This window comes from Pelodiscus sinensis, chromosome 6 (genome assembly GCF_049634645.1).
Source record: "Pelodiscus sinensis isolate JC-2024 chromosome 6, ASM4963464v1, whole genome shotgun sequence".
Taxonomy (NCBI): Eukaryota; Metazoa; Chordata; order Testudines; family Trionychidae; genus Pelodiscus; species Pelodiscus sinensis.
Genome location: NC_134716.1, coordinates 87,120,040 through 87,139,952, shown reverse-complemented (window position 1 = coordinate 87,139,952; position 19,913 = coordinate 87,120,040). Strand labels below are relative to the sequence as shown.

The 19,913-nt window shown below is 47.4% G+C and overlaps 1 protein-coding gene across 3 annotated transcripts in view; it reads left to right on the top strand.

Moving 5' to 3' along the window:
• Positions 1–19,913, top strand: part of DMGDH (dimethylglycine dehydrogenase) — a 72,123-nt gene that overhangs the window by 15,623 nt on the left and 36,587 nt on the right. For all 3 annotated transcript variants that reach the window (XR_012904868.1, XM_006119142.4, XM_025182630.2), the window contains 4 exons: positions 11,506–11,754; positions 13,526–13,724; positions 16,540–16,709; positions 18,861–19,014. Coding sequence is in view for 2 of the 3 variants with exons in the window: in XM_006119142.4 (XP_006119204.1) it covers positions 11,506–11,754; positions 13,526–13,724; positions 16,540–16,709; positions 18,861–19,014 (772 nt within the window). In the remaining variant the exon portion in view is untranslated. The remainder of the gene's footprint in view (positions 1–11,505; positions 11,755–13,525; positions 13,725–16,539; positions 16,710–18,860; positions 19,015–19,913) is intronic.

The window sequence follows — 19,913 nt, the reverse complement described above, 5'->3', positions numbered from 1 at the left end:
GTTCTCCCTGGGAAACAAGCTGGAATGAACAGATAGGAGTGGGGCAGGGAGTGAAAAGCTAGCTGCTCTCCATTATATTTTTCTACAGAGACCTGTTGAAATGCAGCAAATAAGATAATACAGTGTACTGAAACTTCCAGTTTTATCTTACTCTTTGTTGCCCTCAGATATGAAACTACACCCCCATATTCCTGAGGGGGAGGATTTTTACTGTTTATTTGACTGATAGGTTAAACATCCCCTTTTTAACAATATATTTTTATGTTCCATAAATATTAAGTTAAAATTATTTGTATTTATTTTCCTCTGTATGTAACTTTTAACTTTTGTTGTATTAAATACAAGATTTACAGGCAGTCCCCGGGTTACGTACAAGATAGGGACTGTAGGTTTGTTCTTAAGTTGAATCTGTATGTAAGTCGGAACTGGCGTCAGCCGCTGCTGAAACTGATCAGTTTCAACTGCGGCTGAATCTGGATGCCAGTTCTGACTTACATACAGATTCAACTTAAGAAACCCAGGCATCCCCAAGTCAGCTGCTGCTGAAACTGATCAGCGGCTGATTCCAGGAAGCCTGGGGCAGAGCAACTCTGCCTGGGGCTTCCTGTAGTCAGCCACTGGTCAGTTTCAGCAGCGGCTGACTTTGGGACGCCTGGGGCAGAGCAGCTGGGGTGCTGCTGGGTTGCTCCAGTAGCACGGCTCCTCGGCTCTACTGGAGCAACCCAGCAGCACCCCATCTGCTCTGCCCCAGGCATCCTGATTCAGCCGCTGCTGAAACTGACCAGCAGCGGGCGTGCTCCAAGGCTTTGCTCCCCATCTCCCTGCAGACCAGGGAGACGGAGAGCAAAGCCGCGGAGCACGCCCGCAGCGGGACAGCCCAAGCGCGCTTGGGCTGTCCTGCTGCGGGTGTGCTCCAAGGCTTTGCTCCTGTCCCCCTGGTCTGCTGCGGGGGTCCAGCAAGGCCGCTGGACCCCCCCAGCAGACCAGGGACAACAGAGCAAAGCCGCCGCAAAGCTCATTGTGAGGGTTTAGGGGGTGCGATCACCCCCTCTCAGCCCGAGGGGGGGGGTCTGCGGACCCTTTTGTCCTCCTTTTGTCCCTTGTTGTCCCCCAGATCCCCAATATGGGGCACGGGGCCCTTGGGTGCGATCACCCCCTCCCGGACGGAAGGGAAATGATTACCCGCCCTGCGGGGTGGGGCCGATGCCCCCAGTTTAAGTCCTCCCCAGTCCGGGGTTTTAGTTTGCGCTTTTCCTTTAAGTGTGGCCGTTGGGTGCTGGGCGCTCCCCTCGGGGAGGGAGGGGGACCCGGTCCCACCTGCCAGGCAGCCACGTCCCTCCACTCCGCCCCCACCGTGCGGGACCTCGGGGGTCGGGCCGTATGCGCGCTGCCGGCGCAGGCATGGGGGGAGCGCCCTAGCCCGCCGCCCCCTCCGGCTCGCATTGGGGGAGTATTGGGGGGTCCGGGCCTGGCCGTCAGCCCCCTGCTGTCTGGGGCTCCGCCCCCGGGTCAGTGACAGCCCGTCACACTCATGGTCCGATATATTTGTGTTAGTCTCTAATGGTATGTCTACACTACCCCGCTAGTTCGAACTAGGGTGGTAGTGTAGACATACCCTAAGGTGCCACAGGACTACTCATTGTTTTAAAGTTACACACTGACATGGCTACCCCTCTGAGACTTTTTGTTTCCATTAGATCTTGGGCGGGGAAACTTTTTTGGGTCGGGGCCACTGACCCACAGAAAAATCAGCCAGGGGGCTGCACACAAGTGAGAAGCAAAACCCCAAACAAACAAGTGACCCCTGAATGAGAAGGACAATGAATCCCCACATTTCCCTCACGTAACAGAGGCTGGGGGGGGGGGGGCTGGCCTAGTAGATTTTGTGTGCTCTAGCCCTACGGTGGAACAGTGGAGGAGCAGGAGCACCAGCATGGGCTCCCCAATGTTGGGGGCCCCTGAGCCTTGGGGGTTGGATCCAGGCAAGCTGTGGGCTGCATTTGGCCCCCAGGCTTGAGGTTCCTCACCCCTGCATTAGAGGCTACCATGTTTTTTTTCCCCTCTCATTCTGTGTTTTTCCAGCTCATCTAGTTCAAATGGTTCTACTCTTAATCAAACACATGTTGCTTGGCACTAGTGTTGGATGAAATATGGGATTTCCAGATTGTGGGAAATACTACTACAGGCAGTCCCCGAGTTACGCGGATCTGACTTATGTCGGATCCGCAGTTACGAACGGGGATTTCTCGCCCCGGAGAACTGGAGCAGCGGGACGCCTGGTCCCGCCGCCCGCCTTCTCCAGGGCAAGAAAAGCTGCTCCCCGTCTCCCTGGTCTGCTGGCAGAGCCAGCAGACCAGGGAGACGGGAGCAAAGCGGGGGAGCACCGGGGGCTGGACCCGCGGCCACTTCCAGGTCAGCTGGAAGCGCTGCGGGTCCGGCCGGGTGCTCCGCCGCTCTGTTCAGTGTCTCCCTGGTCTGCAGACCAGGGAGACGCTGAATAAAGCGGCGGAGCACCCGGGGCCGGACCTGCGGCTGCTTCCAGATCAGCTGGAAGCGCCGCGGGTCCGGGCCGGGTGCTCCGCTGCTTTGTTCAGCATCTTCCTGGTCTGCAGACCAGGGAGACGCTGAGCAGAGCAGCGAAGGACCCGGGCCGGACCCGCGGCGCTTTCAGCTGATCTGGAAGCGCCGCGGGTCCGCCCGGGTCCTCCATGGCTTTGCTCAGCGTCTCCCTGGTCTGCAGACCAGGGAGACGCTGAGCAAAGCCACGGAGGACCCGGGCCAGACCGCGGCGCTGATCTGGAAGAGCCACGGTTCGGCCCAGGTCCTCCGCCGCTTTGCTCCACGTCTCCCTGGTCTTCTGGGGGGAGGGGGGGGGATCGCAGCTAGTGCCCCCCCCAGCAGACCAGGGAGACGTGGAGCAAAGCCCGGGGCCTGTGGTAGAGCAGGTGGGGCACTGCCGGTTGGTCCCGCAGCACCGCTCCTTGGCGCTACTGGACCAACCCGGCAGCACCCCAGCTGCTCTGCCCCAGGCGTCCCAAAGTCAGGCGCTGCTGAAACTGACCAGCGGCTGACTACAGAAAGCCCGAGGCAGAGTTGCTCTGCCCTGGGCTTCCTGGAATCAGCTGCTGATCAGTTTCAGCAGCAGCTGACTTGGGGACGCCTGGGGTTCTTACCTTGAATCTGTATGTAAGTGGAACTGGTGTCCAGATTCAGCCGCTGTTGAAACTGATCAGTTTCAGCAGCGGCTGATGCCAGTTCCGACTTACATACAGATTCAACTTAAGAACAAACCTACAGTCCCTATCTTGTACGTAACCCGGGGACTGCCTGTATTTAAAATGTTAGAGTATTGTCTTAATTGGGACAAAACCAATTTTTCCAAAATTTCCTATTATTTGAAAATTCCCCAAAAAAGTCATTTCAGAAATACTGTCCATCGTACAGTAAAACTCCAATTGTCCGGCATCCAGTGGTCCTGCACTCCCAATGGCCCAGCACCAACTGGAACCTGGAAGTGCTCCAGCCAACGGGATAATTGGAGTTGCTGTGAACCCCATGGGTGCTCGGGGCTGGGAAAGGGAAGGGGAGAAGAGGGGAAGGGGATTATACCCCTGTGACGGGTCTGCCGGGACCCGCACTGCAACCGGCCAGGGAGTGGAGGGGTGAATGGGGAACGGCACGGCGAGGGGCAAACCCTCCACTGTTTTGCAGGAAGACAGGGGAAGCCCTGTGCCGCCGCCGAGAGTTTCCTGGAGGGGAGCGGGCTCCTCACCCCCCAGACTGCAATAGTTATCGCCGAGCAGGGGGGTGAGGGGCGGTACTGTGGTACCAACCCGGCAGCACCCCAGCTGCTCTACAGCTTCCCCAAGTCTGCCGCTTGTCAGTTTCAGCAGCGGCAGCAGCGGACTTGGGGAAGCAGGGTGCTGCCGGATTGGTCCTGCAGCACTGCCTCTCACCCCCCTGCTTGGCTCCCGGCAGCACCCCAGCTGTTCTGCTCCATGCCGCTTCCCCAAGTCCGCCACTGCCGCTGCTGAAACTGATGAGCGGCGGACTTGGGGAAGCTGCAGAGCAGAGCAGCTGGGGTGCTGCTGGGTTGGTCCTGCAGCGCTGCCCCTCACCCCCCTGTTCGGCAATAATTACTACAGTCTGGGGGGTGGGGAGCCCGCTCCCCTCCCGGAAACTCCTGGCGGTGGCGCGGGGATTCCCACGCCTTCCTGCAAAATGGCGGAGGGTTCTCCCTTCACCGAGCCGTTCCTCGCCCATCCCCCGGACACAGTGTGGGTCCCTGCAGACCCGTCACAGCCCCCCACCGGAATACCTCCCGATACTCCAGCATAACCAATAATCCAGCACCACCTAGGTCCCAAAGGTGCCGGATTATCGGAAGTCTACTATTGTGTGTTGAAAACTAAATATGCTTCCTTGACTCCAACAGCTGCTGAGTGAGACTAAGGAAACTGTATCTATTGCCCAGGCAAGTGTCAGGAAACCTTTCTGCTGGAACCCCTCCTTTGGTTTCCCAAAAGTTCGCTGAACCCGAGATGTTTCCATGAAAGCAGTTGGGTGTTCTACAAATTGCTATTTTTAATAGAACTCTGTTTTACTGGAAAACTTCTGACACACTTCAGCTCTTTCTGACACCTTTGAAGCTCTGATATGCTCCAGAATCTTTCCCTTGGCTGTCAAGTTCCAGACTCACTTTGTGATCTTTCTCAGAACCATGGGTGGCAATAGGGGAGCCTGGAGGAGACTCCAAACAGCCAGCATGGGTCTACTCACACTCTGCCCTCATTGCCTTGTTTCAATGGTGCCAGTGGGCTCCAGGAGCAGGGGCCATACTGCTTGCCTTCCCAGGGCTGAGGAGGCTGCAGTGATTCCATTCATGCTCCCTCCCAGCACTTGGGGGCTGAAGGGAGCTGTGGGCACTAGCCATCCTGGGGCATGAGCTAACTGCCATGGGTGGGGGTCTCTGGATTCTGGGGCATGTGGAAGGGGTAGGGCCTCAGGTGGAAGGGGCAGAGTTGGGGCAAGCCTCCCCAAGCCAGTGGTTTACGTGCCACCCATGTTCAGAAATTCTGAAGGCAGAGGGAGATGCTGGGTGCTCAGCACTTGTGGCAATCAGGCCCCATAAGTGTCAAATTTCAGGCACCCATTTTCTAAAATCTTGGCATTAGAGTATCGCACATTTAATAACTTTCCTTATATTTTATCATGTGATTGGAAGCCTTTTGGTTGTATTGTCGCTTGTCATTATATACAGCTCTTCTCACAACTGCTTTCCAGAGCTTATCATTATTTGTAAAGTCACTCTAAAACCTTGTGAAATCTCTTAGGCTTTTTCATTTGCTTTGATAACTTATTAAACCAAAGATATGCTTGGCTAAGCCTAATTCTAATGTTTAGCTAAGCATTCAGCCAACAGTGAACATTTAAAGTTGATATTGCTTAACATTCTGGGGTCAGAGTATATGCAACAAGTATATGCTATTAATGTTCTTCAGCCAGCATTCACTCTTCATTTCAACCCCAGCCCTTCAAATCATTGCTGTTAATTTTTATGCCAGCCATGGCTAGGCTCATGTTGCTGATTCTGAGCACAGTCAGGTTAATCAGAGAGCTCTTTTTTTCATAGTCAGCATTTGCTGTGGAACTGGAATGAACAAGTTTAAACCAGCTTGTAACTGTTACACTTGTGAGTTTTCTATTTTTAAATAAGCAGGCCCCTAATAAATTATCCCTGACATAAACTAACTGGTATTGAACTTGCTAAGGAAGCTAGCGGTGTATTTATAATAGAGTCATTAATAAAACCAGCAGAAATGGTGACTTGATTTTAGATATGCATACAGCATATACAAATATTTGACATCACAGCAGTTGTTTCATTTTACAACAGTTTTGGTATGCACTTAGAAATGGAAAATTTATTTTTAAACTGACTTATTTTTTCCTTTTACAATAACTTAACAGACTACCAAGATATGTAAAATGCCAAATAATCCCAACATTAAATATTTCACTATCAGATGTTTTTAATCACTTTGATGTAGACAATTTCTAAAGGTATAAATTGTGCTTTAACTTTACTTATGTCTCCCATGGGAGGGGGAGTTTGACATCTGCTTCCAGTTAAAATTTTGTTTCTGAGAGAACACTCTTTCTTTAAGACTTTCTTTTGTACATGGTTCAGAATTTTTAGGCACAGAACCAGTGATGGATCCCAGCTGTTGTCATAGCCCATAGTGTCCAAGCAGTTCTAAACCAGTAGCCACTATAGTGGCTACTGCTATAGCAAACTAGCCACACTCAACCAGCCAAATAGCCACATTTGTTCAAACCAACTAGCCACGCTCAACTGGCCAAATAGCCACATGTGGCTAGTGGCTAGCGTGTTGGACACTATGGTCCTGGGCTAATTAAGCAAGCAACAATTCAGTACTGCAGTAATTAATCCTATAGTCAACATTAAAAATGTTAAGTGCAATACTTTTATGAGTGGATTTAAAAAGTGGTGTTGAATAACACTGGATGTTCTATGATTAAATCCGTATCAGTTGTAGTAAAAAAAAATCTAACATGAAATCATATACCGACAGCAGCACTGTAGTAATATAATTCAGGAAATGGCTTTGATTTTAAGAAGCCGTTTACTGCTTCTTATAGTGCACATTTTGAAAGGGACACAGTTAAGGCTAGTAGATCTAAAAGTAAACCTATCAATTTTGGTTGTTTGCAGAGGAGCATATACATGTTGTGCTATGCATTCACCCTTCTTGTTCTGTTGTGAGCAAGTACAATAATAACAATTATTGTACAGCCTCTTCCCCACTTACGAACCAGTTACAGGCCAAGCAATTGGTTGTAATTTGGTTAGTTCATAAGTCGGACCTCATAGAGTTACACGCGACTGCGATGTTTGTAAGCCCAGATTGCGTTCGTAAGTCGGGGTCTGCCATTTACGACAGCTTTGGTCGTAACTACGAACAGTCGTAAGTCGACCGTTTGCAACTCGGGGCCGGGCTGTAATCCTCTCCTTGGAACAACAGTATGTCACATTCCAGGGTGAGGCCAGACCACTGAGGGGCTGTGTCACCACTTTCCTTGTAACATTGGGTGACCCACAATACTATACTGTTGTAGCTCCCAACCTTGGCTTCTCCCAAATTGGCGAACAGCAGGTATGTCATACTCTTAGGCAATGTCTGTACTGGCTGATGTAAAGTGCTGACAGTTACAGTGCTGCTCACAGAGTGCTGCAGGAAATCCTGTTGTGTGTCCACTCTGTGCTCCTTGTGATGGTGGAGCAGGTCCACATTAGCAGCTCTTGCAATGCCACAGAGAGCAGTGCACTGTTGTAGCTATCCCACTGTGCAACTGGCTGCAGGATGTTTTGGAAAGGGTTTGCAATGCTTCATGGGGCAGTCACTGTCACATGATGCAAGTTTCCCAATCTCATTGCACTATGTTCATTCTGCTACATTGACAGCTAATTTTCAACAGAAATCTAGGGGAAGAGGGGAGAGTTGGAGGGGGAGGGGAGAGAGACAGTGTGTTTTGGGGTATGTCAGCATGCTGTCTTGTAAGTTCAAACAGTAGCAGGAAACAGCTCATACTGAGACTGAGGGAAGGGGAAATCCTGACATCTCAGGACCCTCTTCCCTGCCTTTCTCCTCAGCTCTTTGCACAGCAATCGCTCTCTCTCTCTCTCTCTCCCTCTCTCTCTCTCTCTCTCTCATACACACACATGTCTGCCACTGTGTTCAACAGCAGGAGCATTTCACATAAATGGTTTGCTCTGTGCCCAGCAAATGAGCACAGATGCAGGCTGTCTGAAACAAAGCTCTGAGAAGGGATATGCACATTCATCTAAGGCAAACAGCTGAGTTTAAAAACAAGTAACAGAAAGGACTTGATGGATTATGGGCCACTTCTGGAGGCTAATCAGAATGAAACAAATAATTCAAGGCTTTGTCTACACTGCATGGACACTTTTGCACAAGAGAGCTCTGATTGCTGTTCACAGAATGGCCATCAGGGCACTGTGCTTTTTCCGATAGGGGTTTCCTGCGCAAAAATCCCTTCGGAGCATCCACACCTGCCTTTTTGCACGAGAGCTGTACTGCAAAAAGGAGTTATTGCTCATGGGAAGAGGAATAAGTCTACCAGCAAAAGCCCTCTGTCGATTTTCTTGCACAAATACATGCTTGAGGTGTGGGCGCTCCACTGGTTTTTGTGCAAAAAACCTTGTAGGGTAGACATAGTGCTTTACCAATGTGGACACCTCAGGAGTTACAATGTTGGGAGCTAATTTCCTGTGCTGTAACTTGCCAATATAGACTTGGCCTGAGTGCCTATGTAGCCCTGCAGCTCTGACTCCCAGCCACCGTGTCAGCAGCACACCAGTCATACTCTGACTTCCACCAGCCTTGGTAACTATGGGGAAGGTGCCCTAACATGCTCCCAGTCCTGAATTTTCCCAAAATATCTGTTCTGCACCATTCTGGACAGTTCAGATATTAAGGCTTGTTACTCCTTAATACTGTTTGGTCAGTATGCAACAGTCTGCTACTTTATATGGCGTTACCAGGTGGCTCAGTTAAATTGCAGCACTGGGTTGGTTTAGATTAATAAATAAAACAAATTCATTAGCAAAAGAAGATAGGATTTTAAGTGAATTCAAGTATAGGAGATACAGTTAGAAATGGCTACAAACAAAAGTGGAAAGACACTTCTAAAAGTCTAAAACTCAATTTAGCAAGTGTTGGTTCAAGGCCTTTCTCACCTACAGTCTTCCAGGAAGACGGTGACTGACTTTTTCCTTGGTTAAGATAAGACGCTTGTGCCTTTCAGTGTTCCCTGGGATTTTTCCCACACATGAGAGGAATTAATTTTGTTAGGTGCACCAATATGGGAGTGTTATACAACACATCGCCTCCATATTAGTGCATATAACAAAATTCATGTGGTGGGAATGGGGCTGAAGGGTTCAGAGTGTGGGAGTGAGCTCCAGGCTGGGTCAGAGAGTTGTTGTGTGGGAGGTAGGGTTACCAGATGGTTTTAAAAAAATACCAGACACACTTGATCTCAGATTGGGCGGGGTGGAGGGGGGGGGGAAGTGGAGCTGGCTGATGGAGATCGGGTGGGGGAGAACCAGCCAGCGGGAAGCAAGGGTGGCTGGGAGGGGATCAGGGAGAGTGGGGCTGGCTGGAGGAGATTGGGGGAGGGGGAACTGGCCGGCAGGAAGCAGGGCTGGTTGAGGGGAGTGGGGCTGGCCAGGGGGAACTAGCCAGCAGGAAGCAGGGCTGGCCGGGAAAGGGTTGGGGGGAGCGGGGTTGGCCGAAAGGGCACCAGCCGGCAGGGAGCGGGGCTGGCTGGGAGAAGGTATGGAGAAGCGGGGAGAACTGGCTGGCAGGAAGTGGGGCTGGCCCGAGCACATGCAGATCCCGGCTTGTTGCCGTCCCGTGCACGGTCCTGGCAGGGCTCATGGGCAAGTCAGGCCCTGGGAATTCCATCCCGCCCTGTCCCCGCCCCTATCCCCACCCCCCTCCTCTTTACTGCGTAGTTGCGTACTGCCTGGCTGGTAGACACGCTCACGCAGCGTGAGTGTTTCTACTAGCCAAGCAGTACACAACTACGTACTGATACTCATGATAATAATAAAAACGTAATTAGGAAATGCCAGACATTTATATGTCCGGTATTTTCTCAATTTGTTTCCCAAACAGAAAGCTCAAATACCGGACTGTTCGGTTCAAAACCAGACACCTGGCAACCCTATGGAGAGGGCAGGCTCTGGTATGGGGCCAGGGAACAGGGGTTTAGGATGCAGGATGCCCAGGCCTATGATGGGGAAAGAGACCTCTGCCCAGCCCTCTCTTCCTGCAGCAGCACCTGGGCTGGGCATAGAGAGGCTCCTCACCCCACCACAGCAGCTCCAAGGCTGGAGCTGCAGGATAGGTGCTTCTCTTCCAGCCATGGCAGATTAGAGGATGGTTGAAATTGGAGTGGGTGTCTGAGCCCAGCCTCAACAGGTCCAGGCCATGCTTGGATTCAGGCCAGGGAAGGGACACTTGTCCCTGGCTGCAACAGATTGGGGCTGGGTTAGGCTGAGGCTGGGGGCCACTGCAACATGTCAGCGGCCCGCCTCAAGTTGCGAGAGGGGGATGGCAAGTCCTCCAGGGCTGGGTTCCCTGAGCACCTTTGCTGAGTTTTTAATAGGCTGTTGCCCAGCTGTGCAGCCACACAGCTTACAGAGAACATAGTTTTCTTTGATGAAAGAGAGAGCAAACATGGGTTTTCAGTCCCGTTCGTTTGTAGTCCAGTGAAGCCTTGAAGTGGATTCTCCTGAAGATTATCTTTCCAAGCAAAGTTTATTCAATCAGTAAAGGAAGTGACGTGGAATCTGGTGGTGAAGGAGGCTCCATGCTCTTTCTTCCCACCTCTGTTTACTAAAATGCAAATTTGCTTTGTCTCCTGCCATTTCTTCCCCCTATTGTCTCAATTTCCCTGTTTACCACTTATATTTAAATTAAGGTTAAAAAGACATGTTCTGTTGTTTAAGATAGACCTGTTTAACAACCTTTGCTTTTGCAGACTTGTGTGTGATAACTAAAGCAACAATTTAGCCACAGGTGGCTTTAGTAAAATTCATGGACGGGGGAGGTCTGGCGGGAATGCTGCTGGGGTCAGCGGACTATGGCTGCTCCAATCAGCTATCCAAAGATCACTGCTGGGGCTAGAGGACTGTGGTTGTTCTAGCTGGCCACCCAGGGATTGCTGCCTGGGACTGGAGACTGCTGCTGCTCTGGCCAGATGTTGGGCCGAGTGCAGGGCACACTGGTAAGCCCCAGTGTCTACTTGGCATCTTCTTTCACTTCTGAGTCACACCAAATATCAGAAATCATTCAGGTTGCTTCCAGTCCAAGGAGACCAGTCACTTTCCCCAGATCACTTGGTATCTAGTTGTTACACCACAGACAATGCCTGTAGCCAGTCCTGTAATAAAATAGCTAAAGGTTTATTAACAAGGGAAAAGAAATAAGAAAGTTATTTACAGGTTAAATTAAGAAAATATATACACAAAAATGAGTTGCAAATTAAATCCCAAGATTGCTTGAGTTGTAATAATCTGTCAGTTCAAAATGATTTTCAGGACAGACCAAGTGGTAACCTTTATTTTGAGTCTGATTAACTCAGAGTGGTTTTGCTTCTTGCCAAATAAGGCTGCGTCTACATGGCACCCTTAGTTCGAAATACCTTATTTTGTAATTTGGTGCTGTCCACCCAGCGCCAAATTTTGAAATAACTCGCTATTTTGAAATTCCCCTTAATCCTCGTGGAAGTATGAATAAGTCACCTACTATTTCAAAATCTATTTCAAAATAACGGACTGCTTCAATAGATGTTTAATAGCGTTGACATACCCTACAGGTTACCTGAGTGATAAAATCCATTCACTGAAATTAATGTTTGCATATTAGCATAGTTCTTAATTGTGTTTCTTAGGCTTCTGGGCTCGAGAAATAGGCAAAATGATTGGACTGCACCATCCCCTCATACCTGTTCACCATCAATATGTTGTGACATCTACTATCCCTGAAGTGAAAGCTCTGAAAATGGAATTGCCCGTGCTTCGTGACTTAGAAGGATCATATTATCTGAGACAGGAAAGGGATGGGCTTTTATTTGGTCCATATGAAAGTCCGGAGAAAATGAAACTACAGGAGTCATGGGTAACAAATGGAGTGCCACCAGGTAATTTTTAAAAATTACATGTATCTGCAAAGCTTGATAAACTGTAGAAAATAGTTAAAAAATATAAAACGCAGTCGCGTATTTCCCTTTATAATACTTGTGTGAGGAAAAGTGGAAGCTGTTGAAAATGTAATTGAAACGTGCTTTTTTGCATATCTTTCAAAATATGACTGTAGCCTCTGTGAAAGAGTGAACAGAAATAACAAACCGAACACTAAGGTAGACTATTGTATATATGCATAAAATAAATCCATAAAAACAAATGGCTTTGACCAACATTAGGGAAGTCTCTTGCACCTGTCCATCTCCTTCCTGCTTCATTGCTGAGACTTCGTGTCATTAATGATAATAATCATACCTATCTCTTACATAGTGCTTCTCATCAGTAGAACTCAAAATGCTTTGCTACTCTGGGTAATATCTCCATTTTATAGATGGGGAAACAGAGGCACTGATAAATAAATGACTTTCCTTGCTCATCCAAAGGGCCAATGACAGATCCAAGAATAGACTCCAAGACCAGGTCTGCTCTTCAGACCTATGTTGGTTTCTCTGCTTCATGCAGAGGTGTGAAAAATCCACCCATTAAGGGACATAAGCAATGGTCTTAAACTGCAGCAAGGGAGGTTTAGGTTGGACATTAGGAAAAACTTCCTAACTGTCAGGGTGTATTAGGGTGTAACTGGAATAAGTTGCCTAGGGAGGTTGTGGAATGTCCATCTCTGGAGATATTTAAGAGCAATTGGATAGACATTTGTCAGGGATGATCTAGGTGGTGCTTAGTCCTGCCGTGAGAGCAGGGGACTGGACTTGATGATCTCTCGAAGTCCCTTCCAGTTCTATGATTTTATGATAATTATACCAATCTAGCTCCTGATGTAGACAATGCTATGTGGACCGTGCTATGTCTGTGCTTCTCACAGAAGTAGATTAACTATGCCAACAGGAAAAGCTTAACTATCAAGCATAGTAGTGTCACTATATGTGAAGCGCTATATGACCAAAGGCGTAATAGAAGATGAGATCCGTCGATCGACGGCTCAGTCCAAGAAGAAGATATGTGAAGACAATCCCCAAGTCTCCTGTGTCCTAGTACAGAGCCTAAACTACTCAGCTATACTGCTTCCCCTTCGATCAAGAGAAATAAAATAAAAACTGACTGTTAAATCCAATTGCACTCAGTTTATGCTCTTCTTACAGAGAAATGAGGTTTTGTGCATGTAAAAATAGAAAAGATGTTGCTATACAGACTAAGGATGTTAAGAAGTGGGTAATTGACTAATCAGTACTCGATACAATTTGTATCAAGTACATGATTAGTCGATAAGGGGCCCTGCTGTGGCTCTGCAGTTTAGTGTAGTAGGAGCTGGGCCTGCAGGCAGGCCGGCCCTTACTACAGTTAAAAGGCAGAGCCACAGTGGTATAGGTATGGGACCCGGCACACCGGGTCCCTTACTGCTGCTCCTCTGCCTCCTCTACATTCCTCTCTACACCATAGCGCTGGTGCTGGGGGGAACCAGCTTTTAAGCCAGCTCCCCCCAGCACCGGCTGCTTCTTCCTTCTCCCTCCACCTCCCCCGCTCCTTGCTGTCTCTGATACAGAGGCAGCAAGGGGGAGAGGAAGTGAGTAGTCAACTCAACTACCCAATAAGCCTAATACAGACTGATGAATTACATACTGCTATTGCTTATGTATGTATTGAATACCTATATTTTAAACAAATATTTACAGTTGATTATAAATATATAATATTAATCAAATATTTGTGCAGGGTTTGGAAAGGAACTTTTTGAGTCTGATTTAGACAGAATAATGGATCATATTGAGGCTGCAATGGAAATGGTTCCAGTCCTGAAACAAGCAGACATCGTTAACACAGTTGCTGGTCCTATCACATATTCTCCAGACATACTTCCTATGGTGGGACCGCATCAGGGTGTCAGAAATTACTGGGTAGCAATTGGCTTTGGGTGAGTAAATTCATCACACCCATTAACTTTTATCCCACATGTATTAAAGTGAAGCTAATTGAAACTGCATTCAACTTGAACACTGCTGACCTTGTTTTTTTCTAAACATATTGTACACTACTACGTGACTTCAAGTGGCCTCAATGCTCTGACCATGTGCATCTCCTTACACGTACCCATATATTTGTTCCCTCTCCCGCCCATCCTGTGGTTCTTTCTCTCCAGCTCTTTTTCTGTTCTTGCTCCTTTTCTTTTGCAGCATAGAACAGTTAATCTCAAGGCCAATGCCATTGCTGCATTGTGGACCTGCAGGAAATGGGTAGTATTTAAAATATTGTGTGCACTTGTCAGCCCTGTTTCTTAGCATACATCTTTCAGTGTATTTGCGCAAACAACTTTTGGCTGTATTGGGAAAGTCCACACATCAGTTAAACACCCATAGCTGGCCTGGGTCAGCTGGGTAGGCCTCAGGGAGATTGAGCAATGGAGCTGTAACATTGTATGTGCAGACATTTGGGCTTGGACTGGAGCCTGAACTCTGGGCCCCAGTGAGGGGGGAATGTCTTAGAACCAGCTCTAGCCCGATCCCAAACATCTACACAACAATTTTTAACTCTGCAGCCCAAGGCCCATCAGCCCAAATCAGCTGACCCAGGCCAGCTACAGCCATGCCACAGCTCTTTTATTCCAATGTAGATGTACCTATGGTCTCCTCCATGGGCTGCTTTGTGGTTGCAAAGGAGTGTGGCAAGGATGACTGGAACAGAGGAAGCGTAATATATGAGGTGCTCAATGGAATGTTGTGTTTTGTGGAGAGAGTCAGAGAAGTACTAAGCAGAAGGTAAAAGTGTATTGGGAGTGTAGGCTGTTGAGGAAGGGGTGCCAAATGAGAGTGCTGGGGGTGCCAGAGTTTGAAATGATAGATGCTGCAGGTGAGTGTTGTTGGATGTTAGAAGTAAGCGGTGAATACTGGGAGAATGTGCTGTTTGAGCAGATCTGGGTGGTGGTATTCATTCTTTCTTGCTGTGATATCATTTTATTAACATTTTCATTAATCATAGTTTACAACTTATTCAGCCTAAATTCCTTGCTACATTCAGTTATCTCAGCTGATCATAGTTCCAGGATAAATGGATAATTGCCTAATCATCAGATCAGAATCCAGTAAGACCTTATTCTTATTTTCTTCACTTTACAAACACTTATATATAAACCTATATAAGAGATTAAAATGCTTTCCCAGACTCCCAACATGAAATACATTAGTCATTTTGAATTGAATGGTCGATTAAGTAGACTTGTTGTTTGAATTCAAGAGATTTAAAAATGTTACCTTTTAACTGCATGCTTAATATTCTTATTTAAAGCCCTGTCTTCCAGAAAAGACTGTTTTGTTACATTAATTGCGCTGCTTCTTGGCCTTTTTCTTCTCCCATTGAAGTGACTTCAGTGGGAATAGGATTAAGATCCATATTGGACTGACTGAAGATAATAAATAGTAATAGAGAGGTAGCCGTGATAGTCTGATCTTGCTAAAACAAAAGGTAAAACTATGTAGCACTTTAAAGACTAACAAGATGATTTAATAGGTGATGAGCTTTCGTTGGCCAAACCCACTTCCTTAGATCATATTCTGAAAGAGAATTGGCATGACCATATATACCAAAGGAATACAATGAAAAGAGTGAACAAATTATTAAACTGACAAATCAGATTTAGTACAGAAGGTAGGGTGACAGGGAGGGAATAGCTATTTGAGTCAATGAATGGCTAATCAGGAGTGATAAGTGGGAAGCAATCTTTGTAATGGTTAAGGTACTTAGCATCTTTGTTAAGGCCCATTCGTAAAGTGTCAAATTTAAGCATGAAAGGAAGTCCTGAAGTTTCCCTCTGTAATCTGGTGTTAAAGTCTTTTTGAAGTAAGATGCATGTAGTAAGGTCGTTAAGACTATGTCCAGGTAGATAGAAATGAAAAGCAGCTGGGTTTTTCCTTGTGAAGATGTCTGATGTCTGATTTGTGGGCATTAATTCTTTGGCGAAGTGTCTGAGAAGTCTGTATTCCTATTATAAACGTAATTTAAAAAACTTATTAATTTGTGTAGCTTCTGAATGTTGGGACCCAAGGTTTAATGAGGATATTTATGAAACTGGAGATATTTGTATTTCAGAGGTCATTGACACTCTGTTCTTCTCTACCAGATCCCTAAAGAAGCAGATGTTTGCATGTATGTTGTAATTGTTGTGTACATTGGTAGTCTTTATCTCAAGAGTGCCTAGTCAGAACATTGTGCTTGCAGTATTAGTGAGTGTTTTGTGGTTTCTTTTGTAATCATTTATTATTTGTGAGACACCAACAGGGAACTGGTAATTGAGAGGGGACTAGCAGCCATTAGACAGAGGAAACTGGAGCTGGGTGGCCAAGCAGTCTTAAGACTGGAAACCAGGGAAATGAGGAAAGGGGTAAGGGAAGGGGAATGGAGAAGAGACACATCTGACAAGGAGAGGGGTTTGAGGAGAAAACTGATGCTGGCTGTGCAAAAAGGCCTGCACAAAGTTTTTCTTTGTCTCTGAGGAGGGCAATAAAACTACCAGAATGTTGCTTTTAAACTTTAGGAATTTCGTATAACCTCAAGAGCTCTAAGTGCCTTCTATTAGAGGCAGCTGACTTAGTTGCTGAAAATGGAAATAATAGTGGTTTTGAGGAATTCCTAGACAATACACTGTCAACAGTTAAAGAGAATCTGTGATAACTGACACCTTTGTTGAAAATTATCTGAAATGACTCAGTATTGAAGGATTTGTCTTTGTTTTAAAGATACGGCATTATCCATGCTGGAGGCATAGGAAAGTATCTCAGTGATTGGATCTTAGGTGGGGAGCCGCCTTTTGACCTGATAGAATTAGATCCCAATCGCTATGGAAAATGGACCACCACCCAATATACCGCAGCAAAAGCAAGAGAATCTTATGGATTTAACAACATTGGTAAGAAAACAATTTATAAAGTGTTTAGCTTCTGATTTGTTTTCATATCCTGAGAAATAGGATTTTGCGCTTGTGTAAAACATCTCCTTTCTTTTGTTGTGGATTAATAGAAAGATTAAGACTGGTTCCCCATTGCCTTGCAGCTAGTGTAGTCCCTTAGGCCTAGATGCACAAAAGGAATTAAGTGCCTAAGTTTTCAGGGTAAATGTTCCCTGGATGCCTCACTGTCTGCCTCTGGGCATGTTCACTGTTGCCTCACTCTAAGCATCTGAACACCCATTCCCTGCTTGAGCCCTGGAGTGAGTCACAAATCAGGGAAAGATAGGCATTCAGATGACTGGGTCACATATGGGGCTCAGACCAGTAGGGGCTTCCCTCATAACATTTAGCCCAGGGGTAAGGATACTATCCTGGGATGTGGGAATTCTGGGAGCAGGGGGCAGGGACATTGCAAAGGGAGCATTGGGTCTGGGGTAACTCCCCCCCCCCCCAGGCACGGGGCCCTGCCCTGCTCTTCCCCCATCCAGCCCCCTTGCTCAATCCTCCAAGCAACATGGCATGGGAGTTTAGAGGGCCTGGTGACAGCAGCAGAGATCGCCCCCACCACTCGCCATGCAGACAGCAGGGGCCAGAATAGCCAGCAGCTTCCTTTGCTGCACCACACTGCCCTCTGACCCACTGCACTCTGTGTCTCCACGGCAGCAGGAAGCAAAGCGCGTTGGGGCCGAGGCTCTCTGCTTCCCACTGCTGCTGAGAAGTAAAGTTCAGCAGGCTGGGAGAGGGCAGTGGAGCAGAGCAGGTTACCTGGCCACTCCTGCTGCAGTGAGTGGCAGGTTGACCCCTGCTGTACCTTGTGCCAGGCCATTGTAATCCACCGGGTCCCTCCCATCCACAGGACAGTTGGAGCATCCACTTCGGGGCCCCCAAAGTGTGTGGCTTGGGGCGGCCATCCTGAATCATCCTATGGACGGGACATCTCTGGCAGGGGGACTGGATCCTTGGTTTCCTCTATGAGCACTAGGCTTGTGCATACTCTCTCACTCTCTCTGTGTGGCTCAAACGACTCTTCAAACATTTAGCCAGAGTGTATCAGGTTCAACAGCAGACACTGACTATTCCATGTCCCAAAAGTTAGAGCACTCCCTTGAAATGTGGCCGATCTCTGTTCCAATCCCGTCACATGGAAGGGGAAGTTGGGAGTCTTAGGGTGCTCATTAGGATTGCCAGGTGTCCAGTTTTGAGCTTTCTTTTCGGGAAACAAATTGAGAAAATAGTAATGTCCGGTATTTTCTAAATAAGATTTAATGTAGATTGTGATGTAATGTCAAGTGTGTCCGGTATTTTTGTTGAAACCATCTGGCAACCCTAGTGCTCATTCCCGGTGAGTCCTTACCTACTAGGCTAAAAATAATAAAGGAGGTCATTTTATTTCTCTTCTCCCCACCAACAGCCTCTTGCTAAATCAGAGTAGGCACTTAATTCCAAAAGAGAGTTCACAGCTGAGAACTTCTAGCAGAGATAGCACATATCTGTGTGACATGAGGATACTTGCTCAGGATACTGGCTTTTGTGAATTGTACTCTCAGAGTATCTCTACAATGCAATTACACACTGGTGTCTGGCTTGTGGTAGCAGATTCAGGTTTGCAGGCACAGACTAAGCGGCTGTAAAAATGTGATGCTCAGACTAGGTCTGCAGCCTAAGCTCTGGGATCCTCCCACCTTGTAGGTCATAGAACCTGGGCTCTGTATCCACATTGCAATGAAACAGCCTCTCACCCCATGCCCTATAATCCTGAATCAGTGAGCACAGGACAGTGGTGGGTTTTAACTGTTGTGCAGTCATACTCTATGATGTCTCTCTCGCCATTCATTGTATAGGTAGCCTAGGTGTCTAACTCAGGTGCCTAAAATTAGGCAGTGTGACACTCAGCATCTCAACACGTAAATTCCCTTTGTGCAAAGGAAGTGGAACATTAATAGAAAACATTACCCTTCTGATTTGGTCGCATGATACCAAATGCCTCTAAAAATTGGCTTTGTACTATATTAGAAATATTTATTCTAGGAGTGCAGTTACTAACTTCTTTAACATGGCTTGCTCTTTTGGTATAGTATATCTAGTATGCCTCTTTTCTTTTTACTGTTCTAGTCGGTTATCCTAAAGAAGAAAGGTTTTCTGGGAGACCTACGGAGAGAGTCAGTGGGCTTTATGAAGTGCTTAAATCTAAATGCTCAATGGGTTTCCATGCAGGATGGGAGCAACCTCACTGGTTCTACAAGCCCGGAGCTGAGATTGGATACAAGTAAATGAAAAATTACCACTTTTGTATTGGTCTAGTGTCCTGAAATCAAAGATGATTGAATTAGGATTAATGGGAATCATATAGGATGTGTCTACACTACCCTCCTAGTTCGAACTAGGAGGGTAATGTAGGCATACCGCACTTGCAAATGAAGCCCGGGATTTGAATTTCCCGGGCTTCATTTGCATAAGCGGGGCTCCGCCATTTTTAAATCCCCGCTCGTTCGAACCCTGTGCCGCGCGGCTACACGTGGCACGAACTAGGTAGTTCGAACTAGGAAGCCTAGTTCGAACTACCTAGTTCGTGCCGCGTGTAGCCGCGCGGCACAGGGTTCGAACGAGCGGGGATTTAAAAATGGCGGAGCCCCGCTTATGCAAATGAAGCCCGGGAAATTCAAATCCCGGGCTTCATTTGCAAGTGCGGTATGCCTACATTACCCCGCTATTTCGAACTAGCGGGGTAGTGTAGACATACCCATACTTACCAGTCAGTTTAGCTGAAGGTCTAAGAAGCAATTCTTCTGTTAGCAATTTTCTGTTAGCTGTTCTGATTTTGTTACCTATATTTTAAAATATGTTTACTAATGGCTCTAGATCAGGGGTCACATTTCCTCCCTTACTCCCCTCTTGCACTGCAGTGAGTGAATTATGTCACCTCTTTTCACGGAATAAACTTACTCACTCTGTGTAACCCTGTGGTGTCCAACACAGTAGTCACATGTGGCTATTTGGCCAATTCAGTGTGACTAGTTCGCTATAGCAGTGGCCACTATAGTTGCTACTGCTTCAGCACTGGTTGGATACCACGGGTGTAACCAGTGAGTAAAGGCAACAGACCTAGCATTCTCCCCACACTTCTGCTCTGCATCTCCTGCCTGTTTGCTTTCAGTGGGAGACCTC